This window comes from Heterodontus francisci, chromosome 18, assembly GCF_036365525.1.
Source record: "Heterodontus francisci isolate sHetFra1 chromosome 18, sHetFra1.hap1, whole genome shotgun sequence".
In the NCBI taxonomy this organism is placed as follows: domain Eukaryota; kingdom Metazoa; phylum Chordata; class Chondrichthyes; order Heterodontiformes; family Heterodontidae; genus Heterodontus; species Heterodontus francisci.
In genome coordinates, this window is record NC_090388.1 from 48,286,818 (window position 1) to 48,307,449 (window position 20,632).

General features: G+C 44.2%; 1 protein-coding gene across 1 annotated transcript in view; it reads right to left on the reverse strand.

The window, feature by feature from the left end:
• Positions 1-20,632, reverse strand: part of LOC137379862 (IQ motif and SEC7 domain-containing protein 3-like) — a 189,806-nt gene that overhangs the window by 88,377 nt on the left and 80,797 nt on the right. Inside the window, exon 5 of the mRNA XM_068051254.1 lies at positions 15,322-15,461. Coding sequence (XP_067907355.1) covers positions 15,322-15,461 — 140 coding nt within the window. The remainder of the gene's footprint in view (positions 1-15,321; positions 15,462-20,632) is intronic.

Consider the following 20,632-nt stretch of genomic DNA (forward strand, 5'->3'; position numbering starts at 1 on the left):
TATATCTAAATCAAATAAATCTAAATACATAATTATTGAAACCTTGAATTTCTGTATAAAAAGAACTGTGTGATGAAGTCCTTTGAAATTTGTTCCAAAATTGAAAGTATTCCAAATTAAAAAGGGTTAAGCGTAGACCCTCTTTCTCCTTGATATTCAGTCCATATCATAAATTTTTGGCTTATAGATCTTGTAGGTGATACTTTCATGTTGAGTTGATTTCCATTAACCAATACAATCCATGCAGGATTCAGATTCAAATATGGAATTCTAAAAGACCAAATTACATTTTACAATTTCTCATTTACTTTTGTGGATAGCATTCCAATGAATCCCACCCCATGGGCTGGATTTTAAGAACCCGCCGGCAATCTGAGTGGCGAGCTCAAAAACTGGCGGCCAGCACACCAAAGAGCTGCTGCAATCTCCCGCATGGTGGCTCATTTAAATTGCCGGGGTGGGCTGCCCCTCTCAATCACATGGCGGGGATGGGCTGTCTGTCACTGGCAATGGTGTCAGCTGCCAGTGCACAGGCGCTAGCGCCATTTTTAAAGGGCTGCCAGCTCTGCCGCCATATTTACATTTTTAAAGTTACACCCTTCCCAAAATTTATCAAACAAATTTCTAACGCCCCTTTCCCATCCCCCAATAACAATTATATGAATTATTTGCCGTTCCCCGCAAAATACCTACCCTTTAAATTTGACCTTCCCCACGCCCCCCCCCCCCCCCCAGACTGCACAAAGTTTAAAGTTCACCCCTTCCCACCATTCCCTACACCCATTATGTTTATTTGACCCTGTTTCACGCCCCTCCCCCCCCACCCCCTGCACTGAAAATCTTAACTCCTCACCCTTCCCCACCAATGTCACGCCGGCTTTCCCCAGACAGGAAATTGAAGGTGCGGGAGTGCCGGCCACCGTGCTGAAGATCAGGGCGGGCCCAAAAGATTCAAGGTAAGTTGATTTAAATTTATGCATGCCATTAAATTAAATATTTAAGTCCATGTCCCCTCGCCCAGTCGTGGGGGGCCGTCATGGAGCCTCGCTGCCACCGGGCATTGGCCTCTGTTGCAGACCGCTGCCAGAACCATCTCTCGGCCTTCCCCACCATGGAGCCCAACATCGAGGGCTTGTTAAAATCCAGCCCCATCACATTTCATCTTCAGTGGACTGAATTAATCCTATTCCCCCATTACACAGGTTTTGGAGAATGGAAATTAACAAAATCACTTACTGTTTTCAAAGCTGACAAGAATTCAGGTAGTAGAATATAATTTCCATTTGTTTTTCACTATATTGAGTTCCAATGAATCAAACCATTTCCCATGTTCTACATTATAAAGGATTTCAGTAGGATAAATTATGTGACATTCACTCCGGTTGCATTAAACTTTAGTGTCTCAAGCTGTGCAAAATGTGCAATATTCATTAAGCAACTGTTTGTGCTTTAACATTTGTGTTGAGCTGTTGAACAACTGATCAAGGTGCGAGCCTTGGCTCAGTAGTTGCACCCCTGCCTCTCAGTCAGATGGCTGTGTTTTCGTGCCCGACTTCATAGACGAGCACATAATCTGATACTTCAGCGCAATACTGAGAGGGTGCTGCACTGTTGGCAGTTCCATCTTTTGACTGAGACATTAGTGTCCTCGGAGGTGGAAGTAAAATATCACATGGCATTATTCAAAGAAGAGAAGGAAGTTATCTCATTGTTCTGGCAATATTTATCCCACAAGCAGCACCATCCAAAATGATCGCATTACTGTGTTGTTGGTCCTTTCCGTGTGCAAATTGGCTATCACATTTCCCGACAACAATGACTACATTTAAAAGGTACTTCATTGGCCATAGAGTAATTTGGAACATACTGTGGATATGAAAAGTGCTATATAAATGCAAGTCCTTTCTTTCATATCGGTTACCAAACTAGTTATTTCCAACTGCAGTTTATAGAAATCTTAATCCAAATATAATCCTGATTCAGCCACAAAATATGAGCCACTTACTTGCATTCAAATGTGAATATATCTTTTAATTTAAACATCTCACTCCTTGCACAATTCCAAATGCTGTTGAGTGGACAATTCAATACTGGTGCAACTGTGCCTGTTAGCATCATAGACAATACTGAATATTCAGCAGCTTTACCGCCAATATCTGCTGTTTGCCAACACAACAAAAACCACAGGCTGAATTTTGCTGATTAGTGATGCAAGTCCCACCAGCGGGGCCGAAAATGGGAAGTGAACGCACGTCGACGGGCGGCGGGACCCAGGTGACATGTTGCTGGCAGGAGCCAATTAACAGGTTGCTGCTGGGGCTGCCGTCCAATTAAGGACAACGGCCCGCCCCCCAAGAGCTGCTGGTCCAATCGAGGGCTGGCAGCTCAGGAGCCTCAGCAGGGTGACCGCTAGTAATGGCCATTGCTGGGGTTGCAGCTCCAGAGAGAGAGCGCTTCAATGGTGGGACACCCTCGAAGAGAGTTCAGGTATGTTGCGGGAAGCTGGGGCCTGGCCAAATGGGGTGATGGGGAGAGTGTCATAAAGCACGGGCAGTGCTGTTGCCGTAAGGGTAGTCATTGCCGCCGCCGAGGCCCCTCCAAGGGTCATGGAGTGCCCATAAAGGAGAACCCCCACCCCCCACGCTGCAGTCTACTGGTAGGCTGCCAGTTTCACTGGCCAGTTTCCCCACGCAGTGGCAGGCACTCCCGATGCAGGCAAAAGGCCTGTGGAAGTGGGAAGTGGCTCTTAATTGGCTATTTAGGTTACTCAATTGGCCATCCGGTAGTTAGCCAAGCCGCCAACGTTCCCGCCACTGACAATATGGCAAGGTAGCGGGAAACCGCTGGGCTCCCCTCCTGACACCTTTCCCCGCTATTTTGTCAGCCCTCCTACCTCCCAGCCTGTCACCAAATGGAAAAGCTACGCTCCAAAAAAGTAATTCATTATACAAAGCATTTTCAATGTTTTGTCAATGTGGTAAGTTGCTTTATAAGTGCAGGTATTTTTTTCTTATTTTCTAAATTTTGTTTTCTGTCTGTTGTACAGCCAAACTGAAGTCCATAAAAGTTGAGGAAGGACTGATTTATTGGCTGGTAGGCAAGTAGAATGTGTTAGATGTGTTAAACATGGGTCATGAAATGTTTTGACTGGTTGATCCTTTTGGATTTTTAGCCTAAACCGGCACTGGACTGCAATGGTTGGAATCAAATCCCATAGGCATGATTTGATTCATGACTGTTAGAAGAGTAATGATCTCTGCTGTTATGTTTAGCGTCAGAATAGGAAGTTTGTAAATCTTGTGACAGGATTGGAATAGCCAAAACTACTAGTTGAAATTGTGTTAAGGTTTGTGGCATTTCGATATTTATTTCTTTCAAATCGCATAAATCCCTTTGTGTACTGAAAACATTTTCCATTCTGCACTTTAATCTTCAACAAAAGACATTATCTTCCAATTTCGACAAATGTGTTTTTGTTTTCATTTTATGGACTCCTTAGGGTAAAGGTAGTGAAGCCCTGGCACCAACAGAGAGCCCCTCCAGATGTGAGAGCAGGTAAGAGATACAATTACAATCTACTGAGATTCCACATTGGCAGTGGAGCCTGATATATTCAGCCCCCAGTGTCAGGATCAGACAGTCCAGACAGCTGGGTGAATACAGAATACAACTCCATCTATTCTAACTTCCAAGGAGCACTTATGCATGTGTAGTATTTAGATACTCAAATCCTTACAGCCCTCTCGGGTCTTATTAACGTTGATTAACTGAAGGATAGTTCGTTTGAAGCTGTGAACTACATGGCCAAGAATATGGGTTGAGACTACTGAAAATGCATTTTATTCAGAATCCCTATAGCCATTAGGGAATCATAGAAATGATCAGAGAAATTGCAGCAGAGAAGGGAAAAGGACCTGGAGAGGGTGCAGAGGAGATTTATTAGGATGGTGCCAGAGATTAGGGATTTCAGTTATGTGAAAAGACTAGAAAAACTGGGATTATTCTCCTTAGAAAGTTAAGGGGAGATTTAATATGTGTTCAAAATTATGAGGGGTTTTGATAGAGTAGAAGGGGTGAAACTGTTTCCATTGACAGGAGAGTTGACAATCACAGGACACAGATTTAAAATAATGGGCAAAAAAGCCAGGGTGAAGAAAAGGAGAAATGTTTTTACTCATTCAGTTATGATAATCTGGAATGCACTTCCTGAAAGGGTGGTGGAAGTAGATTCAATAGTAACTTCTAAAAAGGAATTGGATCACTATTTAAAATGGAAAAATGTGCAGGGCTATGGGGAAAGAGCAGGACGTGTGGGACTAAATGGATCGTCCTTTCAGAGAGCTGGCACAGGCATGATGAGCCAAATGGCCTCCTTCTGTATGATTCCATGATTATCTAATTCCCTTTTATATTGTAGTTTCTGCCTCATTAGCCATTTGTAGTAAAGGATCGCATGGTCTAATAGACCTCAATGTAAAAATATTCCTCCTAACTCTCTTTTTTTCTTCTAGTGCTGATCATCTCTGTTAGCAGTTTACTAACTATTAGAAAGAATTTTTCACGATCCACCTCCCCTTGATAAACCTACCTGAGATCCCTGCTTGACTTTCTCTCTTCCAATGGTAAAGATCCTCACCCTGAAATTCCATGGGGATTTTCTCAATCTTCTGCCATAACTTCAGGGGGAGATTAGCAGAACCATGAGCAAATATAAGGCTGAAGCATTTGCAACAATCTTCAGCCAGAAGTCCCCAGTTGATGATCCATCTCGGCCTCCTCCTGAAGTCCCCAGTATCACAGATGCCAGTCTTCAGCCAATTTGATTCACTCCACGTGATATCAAGAAATGACTGAAGGCACTAGATACTGTAAAGGCTATGGGCCCTGACAACATTCCAGCAATAGTACTGAAGACCTGTGCTCCAGAACTTTCCACATCCCTAGTCAAGGTGTTCCAATACAGCTACAATACAGGCATCTACCCAGCAATGTGGAAAATTGCCCAGGTATGTCCTGTACACAAAAAGCAGGACAAATCCAACCCAGCCAATTACCGCCCCATCAGTCAACTCTCAATCATCAGTAGAGTGATGGAAAGTGTCGTCGACAGTGCTATCAAGTGGCATTTGCTTCGCAATAACCTGCTCAGTGACGTTCAGTTTGGGTTCCGCCAGGGCCACTCAGCTCCTGATCTCATTACAGCCTTGGTTCAAACATGGACAAAAGAGCTGAACTCCTGTTGTAACTCTGTGGACCTGAGAGAAATGCTGTTTTCCTGGGGGCTTCCATTGGTCTTCAATTAGAGGTACAGCAGAAAATTAGTAAACCACTCATGGAATTTCAGGCTATATGTCAATCATTAGAGCACTCAGTTGCTCCTCTCTATTAAAAATCTTACAAATTAACGGAATATTTATGATCGATTGTGTACCCAACATTTTCCTGCAATAAACTGCATCTACCAGTTCAATTTTAGGAAAGGGAAGATACACATTCCATCAATCTGAGCCAGAGTTAAATATTTCTGCAGCCTTTGACACAGTGGACCATACCATCATTCTCCAATGCCTCTTGACTGTCGTTCAGCTGGGTGGGACGGCATTCGCCTGGTTCCTTTCTACTCCAGTCGTAATCAGAGAACCGCTTGCAATGGCTTCTCTTCCTGCTCCTGTACCGTTTCCTCTGCTGTCCCCAAGGACCTATTGTTAGACCCATCCTACTTCTCATCTACATGCTGCCCCTTTGCAACATCATCCAAAAACAAAGTGTCATTTTCCATATGTACGCTAATGACACCCAGCTCTACCTCGTTATTATCTCTCTGGGCCCCTCCCCTGTCTCCAAATTGTCAGAATGCTTGACTGATATCCAGTACTGGTTGAACAGAAATTTCCTCCAACTAAATATTGAGAAGACTGAAGCCATTGTCTTTGATCCCCGCCACAAACTCCATCTCTCTTCCTGGCAATTGTCTGAGGCTGAACCAAACTGTTTGCAACCTTGGTGTTGCATTTCACCTCGAGATGAGCTTCTGACCACACATCTGTACTAAGGCTGCCTCTTTCTACCTCTGTAAATTTCCTCACTCTACCCCTGCATCAGCTCATCTGCTGCTGAAACCGTCAACATGCCTTTGTTACCTCTAGACTTGACTATTCCAACACACTGCTGGCTGGCCTGCCATCTTCCACCCTCCGTAAAGGTCATCCAAAACTCTACATCCTGTGTCTTAATTTGCACCACGTCCCATTCACCCATCACCCCTGTGCTCGCTAAACTACACTGGCACCTACTTATGCAACAAAGTTCTCATCCTTGTTTTCAAATCCTTCCATGGCCTCGCCCCTTCCTATCATGGTAATCTCCTCCAGCTTTACAACCCTCTGAGATATCTGCACTCCTCCTCTTCTGGCCTCTTGTGCATCCTCGATTCTAATCACCCTTAAAACCCACCTCTTTGACCAAGCTTTTGGTCATCTGTCCTAATATTTCTTTATTTGGCTCAGTGTCAAATTTTGTTTGCTCCTGTGAAGCACCTTATAATGTTGAAGGTGCTCTACAAATGAAAGTTGTCTTTTTTTAAGGTGTGCTGCTTTTAGATTGCATTTCTAATGGGTATTCTGGATAAAGTCTGTCTTATCCACCAGTCTCAAAATGGTCACTGGATGTCATGTCTGAGCTTTGCAGCAAATTCCCTGCTGACTGGAGATGTGGGAAATGTGCTGACAAGTTATTCAATAACCATTCTGTGGGATAAAGTAAACTTAATGGAGAAATTCACTATAACCATGAGCAATGTGGATTATACCACAGCAAGAAACTGTTTTATGAAGGATCACAAAATGACATCTGTTGAGGCAAGGCACATTCTCTTGTAATACAGTTTATTTGAATTTCAGAGTGCAATCTGCAATATTACTCAAAAGATAATTTAAACTCCAAGGCAATCTGCAGTCTCCTCTAATGAAAGTCAGCAGCCTTCCACCAGCCATTGAGGCAGCACTGCGTAGGAGTACTAAGACTGGCAAAGGCGCCCGCCAGATAGGCACTAAGGGTGTTCACAAGGGTAATTAGTTGATGTTTGTATAAAAATTGGCATGACTCCTTTATAAATCTGTGTTGCCTTTTTGCATTTTGGCCAAGCTGCTGTGACAGTCAGTAACAGAGGGAAGGTGCAATGTTCCCTCTAACCTGCGTGGCCACATGGCCTTTTTTTATTATTTGTTCATGGGATGTGGGCATCGCTGGTTAGGCTAGCATTTATTGCCTATCCCTAATTGCCCTTGAAAACATACGAACATACATATGAACATACAAATTAGGGGCAGGAGTAGGCCATTCGGCCCCTCAAGCCTGCTCCGCCATCTAATAAGTTCATGGCTGAATAAATTACTCCACATTACCACCTACCCCCGATAACCTTTCACCCCCTTGCTTATCAAGAATCTATCTACCTCTGCCTTAAACATGTTCAAAGACTGCTTTCACCGTCTTTTGAGGATGAGAGTTCCAAAGACTCACGACCCTCTGAGAGAGAAAATTTCTCCTCATCTCTGTCTTAAATGGGAGACCCCTTATTTTTAAACAGTGACTCCTGGTTCAAGATTTTCCCACAAGGGGAAACATTCTTTCCACAGCCACCCTGTCATCCACCTCAGGATGTGTTTTAATCAAGTCACCTCTTACTCTTCCAAATTCCAGTGGATACAAGCCTAGCCTGTCCAATCTTTCCTCATAGGATAGCCCACCCATTCCAGGTATCAGTCTAATAAACCTTCTCTGTACTGCTTCCAACGCATTTACATCCTTCCTTAAATAAGGAGCCCAATAGTGTACACAGTACTCCAGATGTGGCCTCACCAATGCCCTGTATAACTGAAGCATAACCTTCCTACTTTTGTATTCAATTAGCTTTCCTAATTAAGTGCTGTACCTGCATACTAACCTTTTGCAATTCATGCACTAGGACACTCAGATCCCTCTGCATCTCAGAGCTCTGCAATCTCTCATCATTTAGATAATATGCTTCTTTGTTATTCTTCCGGCCAAAATGGACAACTTCGAATTTTCCGACATTATACTCCATCTGCCAGATTTTTGCCCACTCACTTAACCTATCTATAATCCCTTTGTAGCCTCCTTATATCCTCTTCACAACCTAATTTCCTACCTATCTTTGTGTCATCAGCAAATTTAGCAACCATACCTTCAGTCCCTTCATCTAAGTCATTTATACAAATTGTAAAAAGCTGAGACCCCAGCACAGATCCCTGTGGCACACCACTCATTATATCTTGCCAACCAGAAAATGACCCATTTATGCCTACTCTCTGTTTCCTATTAGCTAGCCAATCTTCTATCCATGCCAATATGTTACCCCCTACACCATGAGCTTTTATTTTTCGCAATAACCTTTGATATGGCACCTTATCAAATGCCTTCTGGAAATCGAAGTACAATACATCCACTCGTGCACACCACATGTAACTCCCTCAAAGAACTCCAATAAATTGGTTAAACATGATTCCTCTTTCACAAAACCATGTTGACTCTGCCTGATTACCTTGAATTTTTCTAAGTGCCCTGCTGTAACATCTTTAATAATAGCTTCTAACATTTTCCCTAAGATAGATGTTAAGCTAACTGGCCTGTAGTTTCCTGCTTTTTGTCTCCCTCCCTTTTTGAATAAAGGAGTTACATTCGCTATTTTCTAGTCTAGTGGAACCTTCCCGAATCCAGGGAATTTTGGAAAATTAAAACTAATGCATCAACTATCTCACTAGCCACTTCTTTTAACCATCCTAGGATGAAGTCCATTAGGACCAGAGGACTTGTCAGCCCCAAGCTCCAAAAATTTGTTCAGTACCACTTCTCTGGTGATGGTAATTTTCTTGCGTTCCTCCCTCCCTTCCATTTCCTGACTTACAGCTAATACTGGGATGTTACTTGTATCCTCAATCGTGAAGACCGAAGGTGGTGGTGAGCTGCCTCCCTGTACCACTGCAGTCCTTGGGGTGTAGGTACACCCACAGTGCTGGTAGGAAGAGAGTTCCAGGATTTTGACTCAGCGACACTGAAGGAACGGCAATCAACAGGGCTGGGTTTGCCATTGTCGTTTGCAGTGCCTAGGTCGATGCTGGGTGGGCCGTCCAGTTTCCTTCCTTTCTTTAGACTTTGTAGCAGTTTGATACAACTGAGTGGCTTGCTAGGCCATTTCAGAGGGCATTTGTGAGTCAACCACATTGCTGTGGGTCTGGAGTCACATGTAGGCCAGATCAGGTAAGGATGGCAGATTTCCTTCCCTAAAGGACATTAGTGAACCAGATGGGTTTTTACAACAATCGACAATGGTTTCATGGTCACCATTGGACTAGTTTTTTAATTCCAGATTTATTGATTGAATTCAAATTTCACCATCTGTCGTGGTGGAATTTGAACCCATGTCCCTGGAGCATTAGCCTAGGCCTCTGGATTACTAGTCCAGTGACATTACCACTATGCCACCACCTCACAGCGATCCAAAAGTTCCCACATAGGCTGTGCCCAATTCGGGCCCTTTAAGTTACCATAAATAAAAACAGAAAGTGCTGGAAATACACAGCCAGTCTGGCAGCATCTGTGGAGAAAGAAACAGAGTTGACGTTTCAGGTCTGTGACCAAGGTGGCTTGCTAGGCCATTTCAGAGAGCAGTTAAGAACCACATTGCTGTGAGTCTGGAGTCACATGTAGACCAGACCAACTAAGGACAGCAAATATCCTTCCCTAAATGACATTAGTGAACCAGATGGGTTTTTACAACAATCGATGATAGTTTCATGGTACCAGCCATACTTCTTATTGAGTCATAGCATCATAGAGTTATACAGCACAGAAACAGGCCCTTCGGCCCATCATGTCCGTGCCGGCCATTAAGCACCTATCTATTCTAATCCCATTTTCCAGCACTTGGCCTGTAGCCTTGTATGCTATGGCGTTTCAAGTGCTCATCCAAATACTTCTTAAATGTTCTGAGGGTTCCTGCCTCTACCAATCCTTCACGCAGTGTGTTCTAGATTCCAACTACCCTCTGGGTGAAATATTTTTTATCTCAAATCCCCTCTAAACCTCCTGCCCCTTACCTTAAATCTATGCCCCCTGGTTATTGACACCTCCACTAAGGGAAAAAATTTCTTCCTATCTACCCTATCTATCCCCCTCATAATTTTGTATACCTCAATCAGGTCCCCCCTCAGCCTTCTCTGCTCTAAGGAAAACAACCCTAGCCTATCCAGTCTCTCTTCATAGCTGAAATGCTCCAGCCCAGGCAACATCCTGGTGAATCTCCTTTGCACCCATCCTTCCTATAGTGTGGCGCCCAGAACTGTACACAATACTCCAGCTGTGGCCTAACTAGTATTTTATACAGTTCCATCATAACCTCCCTGCTCTTGTATTCTATGTCTCAGCTAATAAAGGCAAATATTTCATATGCCTTCCTAACCAGCTTACCTACCTGTGCTACTGCCTTCAGTGATCTATGGACAAGTACACCAAGGTCCCTCTGACCCTCTGTACTTCCTAGGATCCTACCATCCATTGTATATTCCCTTGCCTTGTTAGTCCTCCCAAACTGCATTACCTCACACTTCTTAGGATTAAATTCCATTTGCCACTGCTCTGCCCATCTTACCAGCCCATCTATATCGTCCTGTAATCTAAGGCTTTCCTCCTCACTATTTACGACACTACCAATTTACGTGTCATCTGCAAACTCACTGATCATACCTCCTGTATTCACGTCTAAATCATTAATGTACACTACAAACAGCAAGGGTCCCAGCACCGATCCCTGTGGTACACCACTGGTCACAGGCTTCCAATTGCAAAAACAACCCTCGACTATCACCCTCTGCCTCCTGCCACTAAGCCAATTTTGGATCCAATTTGCCAAATTGCCCTGGATCCCATGGGCTCTTACCTTCTTCACCAATCTCCCATGCGGGACCTTATCAAAAGCCTTACTGAAGTCCACGTAGACGACATCAACTACTTTAACCTCTTCCACACAGCTAGTCACCTCCTCAAAAAATTCAATCAAATTTGTTAGACATGATCTCCCCCTGACAAAGCCATGCTGACTATTCTTGATTAATCCCTGCCTCTCCAAGTGGAGATTAATCCTGCCGCTCAGAATTTTTTCCAACAGTTTCCCTGCCACTGATGTTAGATTCACTGGCCTGTAATTACCTGGTTTATCCCTGCTACCCTTCTTGAATTATGGTACCACATTCGCTGTCCTCTAGTCCTTTGGCACCTCTCCAGTGGCCAGAGAGGATTTGAAAATTTGTGTCAGAGCACTTGCTATCTCCTCTCTTGCCTCACATAACAGCCTGGGATACATTTCATCTGGGCCTGGGGATTTATCCACTTTTAAGCCCGCTAAAATCGTTAATATTTCCTCCCTTTCAATGCCATCACAATCCCCCTCCCTGATCTCTTCACCTAAATCGTTCTTCTCCATAGTGAACGCAGATGAAAAGTATTCAGTTAAAACCTCACCTACATCCTCCGGCTCCACACACAGATTGTTACTTTGGTCCCTAATGTGCCCTATTCTTTCCCTAGTTATCCACTTGCTCTTAATAAACTTATAAAATGCCTTGGGATTTTCCTTTATCTTGCCCCCTCTTTGCTCTCCTAATTACTTTTTTAAGTACTGCCCTACACTTTCTATACTCCTCTAGCACCTCCGCTGTTTTCAGCGCTCTGAATCTGCCATAAGCCTACTTTTATTTCCTTATCCAATCCTCCATATCCCTTGACATCCAGGGTTCCCTGGACTTGTTGGTCCTGCTCTTCACCTTGATGGGAACATGTTGGCTCTGAGCTCTCACTATTTACTTTTTGAATGACTCCCACTTGTCTGATGTAGACTTTCCTACAAGTATCTGCTCCCAGTTCACTTTGGCCAGATCATGTTTTATGATATTAAAATTGGCCTTCCCCCTATTCTGTACCTTTATTTCTGGTCCATCTTTGTCCTTTTCCATAACTACATTAAATCTATGGAGTTATGGTCACTATCCCCAAAATGCTCCCCCACTGACACTTCTACCACTTGTCTGGCTTCATTCCCTAAGATTAGATCTAGTACCACCCCTTCTCTTGTAGGACTTTCTACGTGCTGGCTTAAAAAGCTCTCCTGGATGCACTTTAAGAATTCTGCCCCCTTTAAGCCTTTTGCACTCAGACTATCCCAGTTAATATTGGGGAAGTTGAAATCACCTACTATTATTACCCTATTAATTTTACATCTCTCTGAGATTTGCCTAAATAATTGCTCCTCTATCTCTCCCTGACTGTTTGGAGGCCTGTAGTACACTCCCAGCCAAGTGATTGCCGCCTTTTTGCTTTTAAGTTCTACCTATATGGTCTCATTTGAGGAACCTTCTAAGATATCATCCCTCCTTACTGCAGTAATTGACTCCTTGATCAATCGTGCAATGCCACCTCCTCTTTTACACCCCACCCCCAAACTGTCATGCCTGAAGATTCTATACCCTGGAATATTGAGCTGCCAGTCCAGCCCTTCCCTCAACCATGTCTCTGTGATAGCAATAATATCATATTCCCATGTGTTAATCAATGCCCTCAATTCATCTGCCTTACTTGTAAGACTCCTTGCATTAAAATAGATACAATCCAGCCTTGCACTATTCACTTGCGCCTTAACAGGTCCATATTTGCTCTGCCTTCCAGACTGACTTAGTTTCTCTTCTATATTTGGCTGTGCATCAGCCCCTACTGTACCTCCACTCTGTATCCCATCACCCTGCCAAATTAGTTTAACTCCCCCCCCCAATAGCATTAGCAAACCTCCCAGCAAGGATGTTGGTCCCGTTCCGGTTCAGGTGCAACCCGTCCGACTTGTACAGGTCCCACCTTCACCAGAAACAGACCCAATGATCCAGGAAACTAAAGCCCTCCCTCCTGCACCATCTCTTCAGCCACGCATTCATCTGCTCTATCCTCCTATTTCTATACTCACTAGCACTCACTATTTAATAGCAGAGGAGGCTCGAAGGGCCAAATGGCCTACTCTTGTTCTTACGTCCAATGTTCTTATTACTGACACTAGCTTTCAATTCCAGATTTTTAAAAATTAATTAATTGAATTTAAATTCCACCAGCTGCCATGGTAGGATTTGAACCCGTGTCCCCAGGATATTAGCCTGGATCTTTGGATTACTAGTCAGTGACATCTCCCCGGTATGTCATTAACAGAGAGCTGGGACCGAAAGGGGCTTTGTTGGTTGCCTTCTTCCTTTCTCTTCCTCCTCCTGCTCCTCAGTTTATTGTCATATAGCTGGTGGCAAGGGGCGTGCCCCCATTTAGGTGATATTGTGTAGCCTGCAGCAGACCACGACGAATCTTGACACCCACTTTGCCAAGTACTGCAGGGCCCATCCACAGTGGTCCAGGCAGTGGAAACATTTCAGTACACAAATGGTCTGCTCTGTCACATTTTGTGCGGCAGATTGGCTTTCATTGTATGCATGCTGCCCTTGTGTGTGTGAGTTCCGCACTAGAGTCATGAGCCATGTTATCAAAGGATAGCCCTGTTGGCTAAGCTTCTGGTCTGTCATGGTGGTTCAAATGCAGATGGCACAGTGGATTGCTGCAGAATGAAGGCATTATTACTGTTGCCAGGATATCAGGCATTAACCTGCATTGTATGTTGCATATGGTTGCACACCAGCTGGACGTTCAGCGAGTGGAATCCCTTTCAGTTGTGGTACATCTTAGAGTTGACATGTTCCATCTACAAAACAGCATGCGTCAGTCAATGGCACCCTGCAGCATAGGAAGACTACAATCCTTGCAAAGCTAGTGCTTGCTCCGCCCTGTTTCTCTCTCTCCCAAGATGGAATGAAATGTATTCAGCTCTCTTGGAATATACAGCCTCAGTCACCATCGCTTCTCCACCCAACACCCAGTCCCTGATGCAACAGTGGGCGACTAATAGGTGGATCTTATCAATATCACCTGCCCCAAGCTGGAAGGAGTCCAATACATAAAAGTGTATGGCAACAGTCACCTTCACAACCACTGGCAATGCAGTCCTCGCCATGCTCTGAGGTTGTAGTTGTGGCTGCAGTAGGTAGCAGATTTCAGTGAGGACATCCTTACTGAAGTAGATTGTTCCTCACGGAGATTCAGGTAGGGGAATTGTTCTCTGAACATTCTGGGCAATTTGATCTCCTGCCGAGAGTCTTTCCCCCACTCTTCCACCTCCCACTTCCAGCACCTTGTCCTGCTCTAAGTTGCCCCTGCTCATTCTCCCTGGCATGTTGTACTCCAAGCAGAATGCATAGTGCTACACCCATGTCTCGAAGTAAGTGTTTTTTTGAAGAATCCTTGAAGTTAGGCCAAAGTCCTTCAGCATGTGCCACACCACTTCAGCAACTTTAAATAATTCTAAAAAACACTAAATACTTCTACAATCACAGCAACAGCCAGTAGAAATCAATTAGAACTAAGCTGTGAGCAGTTAATGGTCCCTTTAAACAGACAGTGGTTCCTTCCTGCTGCTGAACTCAGGTTCAGCTGACCATGTTCAAAAGACCATTACCTTAGCTCCTATATGGCAGCACTGGCATCAAGTCAGCAGTACATGCTGATTGACGACACAATCTGTCTACTCTGCATATTTCCAGCTGATACACCCTGAGTAAGCGCTAACACCATCCTCAAAATGTCGTCTGCATGGCTCACATCAGAAGTTTGCATACGTGCATCATTTTGGAGCCAATGAGATACTTATTGCACTGATAAACCGGGTGCTAAGAAGTAGCCGTATTTAGTAGCCAGTGAGTTTACGTCCCAGTGCAAACTATCACTCAAAGCAGTAGATTTCAACTCTGATGATAGTGTAAAGTGGGTGATGGCAAATTGGTTTCAATGGAAATAAACATAAGGAGAGATGTAACACGGGCTGCCAATTCACCCTCACCTATCTTACACTATCACACAAAGGCAGAATCACCCAAACTCTTTTGCTTCAGTTGGATGGGTTTCTTCAGCTCTCACCCAGACTGCTGGAAGGATTGGCACACAGGAGTCAAGCATTTCATCTTAAGGGTTGAAGGGGAAAACTCTCAACCAGCCACACAGCAGGGATTTTGAGAAAAACCATTAACCAGATCATTGTCGCTATAGCAAGATACCTATTAAAGGAATTAAAGTGAAAAAAATCTGGGACGATTAAGCTTGCATTGCATGGCTATTATTTCTCTAGTTATAACTGAGATGCAAATAGTCAACAAAACTCAGTGAACTTACTGCTTTCATCCCCACGATTGATTTTTCTACCTTCGTTACATATGTCACGTGATCTTCATTGGACTTTAATTCTTTCTGTTGAATTCGTTCATAAATACCAACAACCATCTCACGAGGAATGTCCACTCCATCATCCACACCTAGTTGGAGAATGGGAAGGGATGAGAGGACAGAAACAACAGATAAATAGTATAATGGAAAATCAAGGAAGACGGTCTCAGTTTGAGTTCATTTACTAATATTTGAATTTGTTGCATTTAAACATGTCGAGTTGACTTGAATTTTCATAGAACTGCTGGCCACGTAGACATGTAAAATAACTTGTTTTACTGATCCTCCTAGAAGGTTCCTCATCCTAATGACAGATGGCATTCAGGCAATGATTGAGAGGACAAATTTTTATATTTAAATATTAATTGTACTTGCTGGTCACTTCATCCACTGGAGGTTGGGTGGGGGGAAGGGTTAGTGGTGGTGTGGGCGAGAGCAGGGTATGTAGGATTCCAAACAATCTAATGGTGGTGATCCAATTCCAGATAATTGACAGGGTAGTTCTCCGATCCTATTTTCCCTTCAATTTTTTTGCACCAGCTGAAAGTGAAGCTAAACCTAAAGTGAAAAATAATTCATTTTTTAAAATCCAATTAAAATAGCACTGTTACAAGTATGTTATATCCAAATCTGTCAGCCTGAATTCTCCTCCTGTTGTCCTTTCACTCACCAATGTTAAACTGCCTCCAACTTACTGTATTTTCCTTCCAGATCCCTCATCAGCCTGCAGAGCAGTTTGGAGGTCAGAAAACCACCCTTCATTGGCTTTTCATCAGTAAAGGACATGGAAACTACAGTTCCGGTGCTGTATTTAAAGTCCAGGAGCTACTTAAAGGGCAACAGCATTTCTCAGAAGGAAGGCAGAAGGAACAGAAGCCTTGAGGATGTCAGCAGCTAGCAGAGCTCTCAGAATTTCCAATGAATCAGTGGAGACGCTATTGCACAAAGTATTTTAACTACATTTTTGAAATGACTGTAATCATATTTTCAATACTCCACTACTGACAGTTCTGTCATTAGATGACAAGGCCCTAAGCTTTGGAATTCCCTCCCTAAACTTCTCCCCTTCTCTTTCCTCCTTTATGACACTCTATTGCCTACGTCTTTGACCAAGCTTTTGGTCATCTGATCTAATATCTACTTATGTGGCTCAGTCACAAATGTTGTTTGATAATACTCCTGTAAAGGGTCTTGGGATGTTTCACTATGTCAAAGACAGTATATGGGCTGAATTCTGTGCAGCTGTTTAAAGCGGGTTCGGTGGCATGGAGGGACAGAGAATTGCTGTGGAGTTGGCCGCCCTGAAATCCATTTAATTCCATAGTTTCCCAGTTTCGTCAGAGGCGGGTACGTACCATGGCGGTATTGGTCCCCTGATGTGACAGGAACCTAATTTAAATTGGTGTTCCTTCAGCTTTGGGACCGTCAAAAGCTGGCGGCAATGAGGAGACAGGTGGTGACCAATGGCCCATTCAAGAGGGCCAGCAATTACGTGCGCTATCAGACTGACCCTGACAGTCAAGCCAAGAGGGTCATCGGTTTCAGGGCCATAGCTGGATTCCCACAGGTGCAAGGCATAATAGATTGCACACATGTGGCCATCAAGGCTCCAATGGACCAGCCAGCAGCCTTCAACAGGAAGGAATTCCATTCAAATCAACATTCAACTGGTCTGCGGCCACTGAAAGCGTTTCCTGCAGGTGTGTGCCCGCTTCCCAGGAAGCAGCCACGATGTCTACATACTTCGACAGCGCCAGGTGCCTCAGCTTTTCAGGCGACTCTACTCGCTTTCAGGGGTGGATTCTCAGGGACAAGGACTACCCATTGAAGACATGGCTTCTGACGCCTGTGAGGAACCCTCGTAATGCAGTGGAGGAGAGGTACAACATTTGCCACAGCTCTACCTGAGCAACCATCGAGCAGGCCATTGGGCTGCTGAAGATGAGGCTCCACTGCCTCGATCGATCTGGTGGAGCCCTGCAATATGCTCCAGTGAGGGATTTGCATATCGTGGTGGTCTGCTGTGCTCTGCACAATCTAACACTACAGAGGGGGGGAGGCCTTACATGAGGAAGATATATCTGAGTGACTATCATCCTCCGATGAGGAGGACACAGAGGAGAGATAGGGGCAAGCAGCAATGGATAATGATAACACAGCGATGGAGGCCAGTCATGTTGTGCAACGCGCAAAGGAGGCAGGAGACAACCTCATAATGACCCACTTTCAGCCACCCTGAGGTCCATTCAATGAGAATGCAATAAAAACGCACCTTAATGCATGTAGTCTTCTGCCTCCTTTCCAACTATGTTCCCTGAATGCTGACTAGTTGCAGTGTGTGCTTGTGCCCATGGGAGAACATATGTTAATGAGATCTGCAGTCACATAGCCATGATAATAAGGCCGTGGTCACATTAGCACTGCACTAAGGGGAAGGATGGAATTCAGAAGCTCACAATTAAGGCATGTTAGAACATGGTATTCACACAATGTTGGTTAATGATTGGCACAAAGGAGCGTTTAATTAAATTCCAATTAACATATTTGCATCACCCATGCATACCCACTTGTGGCTAGGTGTTTTTCTTAATACCCTTGCGGGTGCTCCTGCACGTGTGACATCTGCAGTAGTAGCTGTGCTGAAGGCAGGCTGCTGATCAGGCTGCCCCTTGGTCTGAGATGACTTCAGGACTCTCTTCAGGCATTGCAGCTGCTGAAGCTGAGCTCACTGGTGGAGGGGCTGAGGAGCAGCTGTCCACACTCGGGGCACCCTGAGAGGAGCCCCCAGATGTGGCGCACCCTCTCCTCCTCCCTTTCAAGACTCGCCGGAGTCTCCCTGCTCACCAGAGGAGGATGAGGGATAGGGGAAGTCTCCAGGCTCCTGGTCCTTCTCTTGCCTTGCCACTGCTGTGTCAAGCTCATGGCCAAGGCGATGGTGTGCAGGTCTGCACACATCTCTGGAATTTGACTCTCCATGAGGGTCACCAACCTCTCAATGGAGGAAGCCTTGCACTCGAATGCCTGGGACATGGCAGCAGTCATGGCATGGATGGACTCCTCCATAGTCCACTCATGGCTGTGCATGGCCTAGAGAGTCATAGAGTCATAGAGAAATACAGCACTGAAACAGGCCCTTTGGCCCATCGAGTCTGTGCTAACCATCAACCACCCATTTATACTAATCCTACATTAATTCCATATCCCCTACCACATCCCCACCTTCCCTCAATTCTCCTACCACCTACCTACACTAGGGGCAATTTACAATGGCCAATTTACCTATCAACCTGCAGGTCTTTTGCTGTGGGAGGAAACCGGATAACCCGGCGGAAACCCACGTGGTCACAGAGATCTGTCATCTCTGCCAGATGTTGCCTTACCTATCCCTGCACCTTCAACATACCCCGTGCTGTCGAGAAAGTTCATCATCAACCTGGAGTTCGGCATGGGCCTCCAACTGTCAAAGGTCTTGGCTGTCTCAGCCTCAGTCAGCTGCTTGGGTGTGTGTGCAGTGCTGTCACCAGCTTGTGACTCTGATTGTAAAGCCAAGCGGATTTCCATTGAGGTGAAAGTATCTGCTCTGGTGGAAGGTGCAGAAGAGTTGTGGGTTTGTGCATCCTCTGTGTGTTCCTCCTCCTCAGAGGAGGATGGGTGTCCCCATGGGGCTGCAATCACCTGCAAACTGGCATCCTCGCAGGGAGATTTGTGAGTGCTGTTGGGAAAGGTTTAAACATGTTTGTCAGGGGGATGGGAACCTGAGGGGTTGTTCAAATTGGAAGGAAGTAAAACTAGTAACAGGAGGTAGAAAAGTAGCAAGTGACATTAGAAGGCAGGTGAAACAAAGGCCAGCATCAACTAGGCTTAGAATGCAGAATGTCAAGAAGACAAGGTTAAGGGCACTCTACCTGAATGCACGCAGCATTCTCAACAGGGTAGATGACTTAAAGGCCCAAATAGAAGTAAATGAGTATGATCTAATTGCCATTTCAGAAACGTGGCTACAGGGTGACCAAGACTGGGGACTGAATATTCAAGGATATTCGACATTTAGGAAGGACAGGCAAAAAGGAAAAGGAGGTGGCGTTGCGCTGATAATAAGGGATTGGATCAGTACATTAGTAAGGGAGGATCTCAGATCAGAAGAACAAAATGTGGAATCTGTTTGGGTGGAACTAAGAAATAGCAAGGGGCAGCAAACATTGGTAGGAGTTGTTTATAGGCCACCAAACAGTAGTGGCAGTGTGGAGCATGGTATTAATCAGCAGATTAGAGAAGCATCTAGCATGGGTAATACAGTAATCATGGGTGACTTCATACTGCATCTAGACTGGGTAAACCTAATGAGCACTAATTCTGTGGAGGACAAGTTTCTGGAGTGTGTTAGGGATGGGTTTCTAGAGTAGTATGCTGAGGAACTGACTAGAGAACAGGCTATTTTAGATTTAGTATTATTTAATGAGAAAGGGCTAATTAATAATCTTGTTGCAAAAGAAACTTTAGGATGAGTAACCATAATATGATAGAATTTTACATTATGTTTGAAAGTGAGGTAGTTCAATCTGTAGCCAGGGTGTTAAATTTGAACAAAGGAAATTATGAAGGTATGAGGGGCAAATTGACTGAGGTGAATTGGGAAAATACATTAAAAGGTGTGATTTACAGAGGCAATGGATAGTCTTTAAAGAAATATTACATAGTTTACAGCAACTATACATTCCTTCAAGGCACAAAAACTCCAAAAGTAAAGGCAGTCAACCGTGGATAACAAAGGAAGTTAAGGATCATATAAGATTAAAAGAAAAGGCCTATAAAGTTGCCAGAAATAGTAGTAAACCTGAGGATTGGGGAGATTTTAAAAAAGAGCAAAGGATGAAGAAACTGATAAAGAAAGGGAGAATAGAATATGAATGTAAGCTAACAAAAAATATAAAAATGGACTGTAAAAGCTTCTACAGGTACGTAAAAAGGAAACATTTGGCAAAGACAAGTGTGGGTTCATTACCGGCAGAGTTAGGAGAATTTATAACAGGGAATAGAGAAATGACAGAGAAGCGAAATGATTACTTTATGTCTGTCTTCACTGAGCAAGATACAAGAAATCTCCCAGAATTAGAGATCCAAGGGATTGGGGGAATGAGGAATTGAAGGAAATTAGTATTAGTAAGAAGGTTGTATAGGAAAGATTAATGGGGCTGAAGGTTGAACCTGATATTCTACATCCCAGTGTGTTGAAAGAGATAGCTATGGAGATAATGGAGGC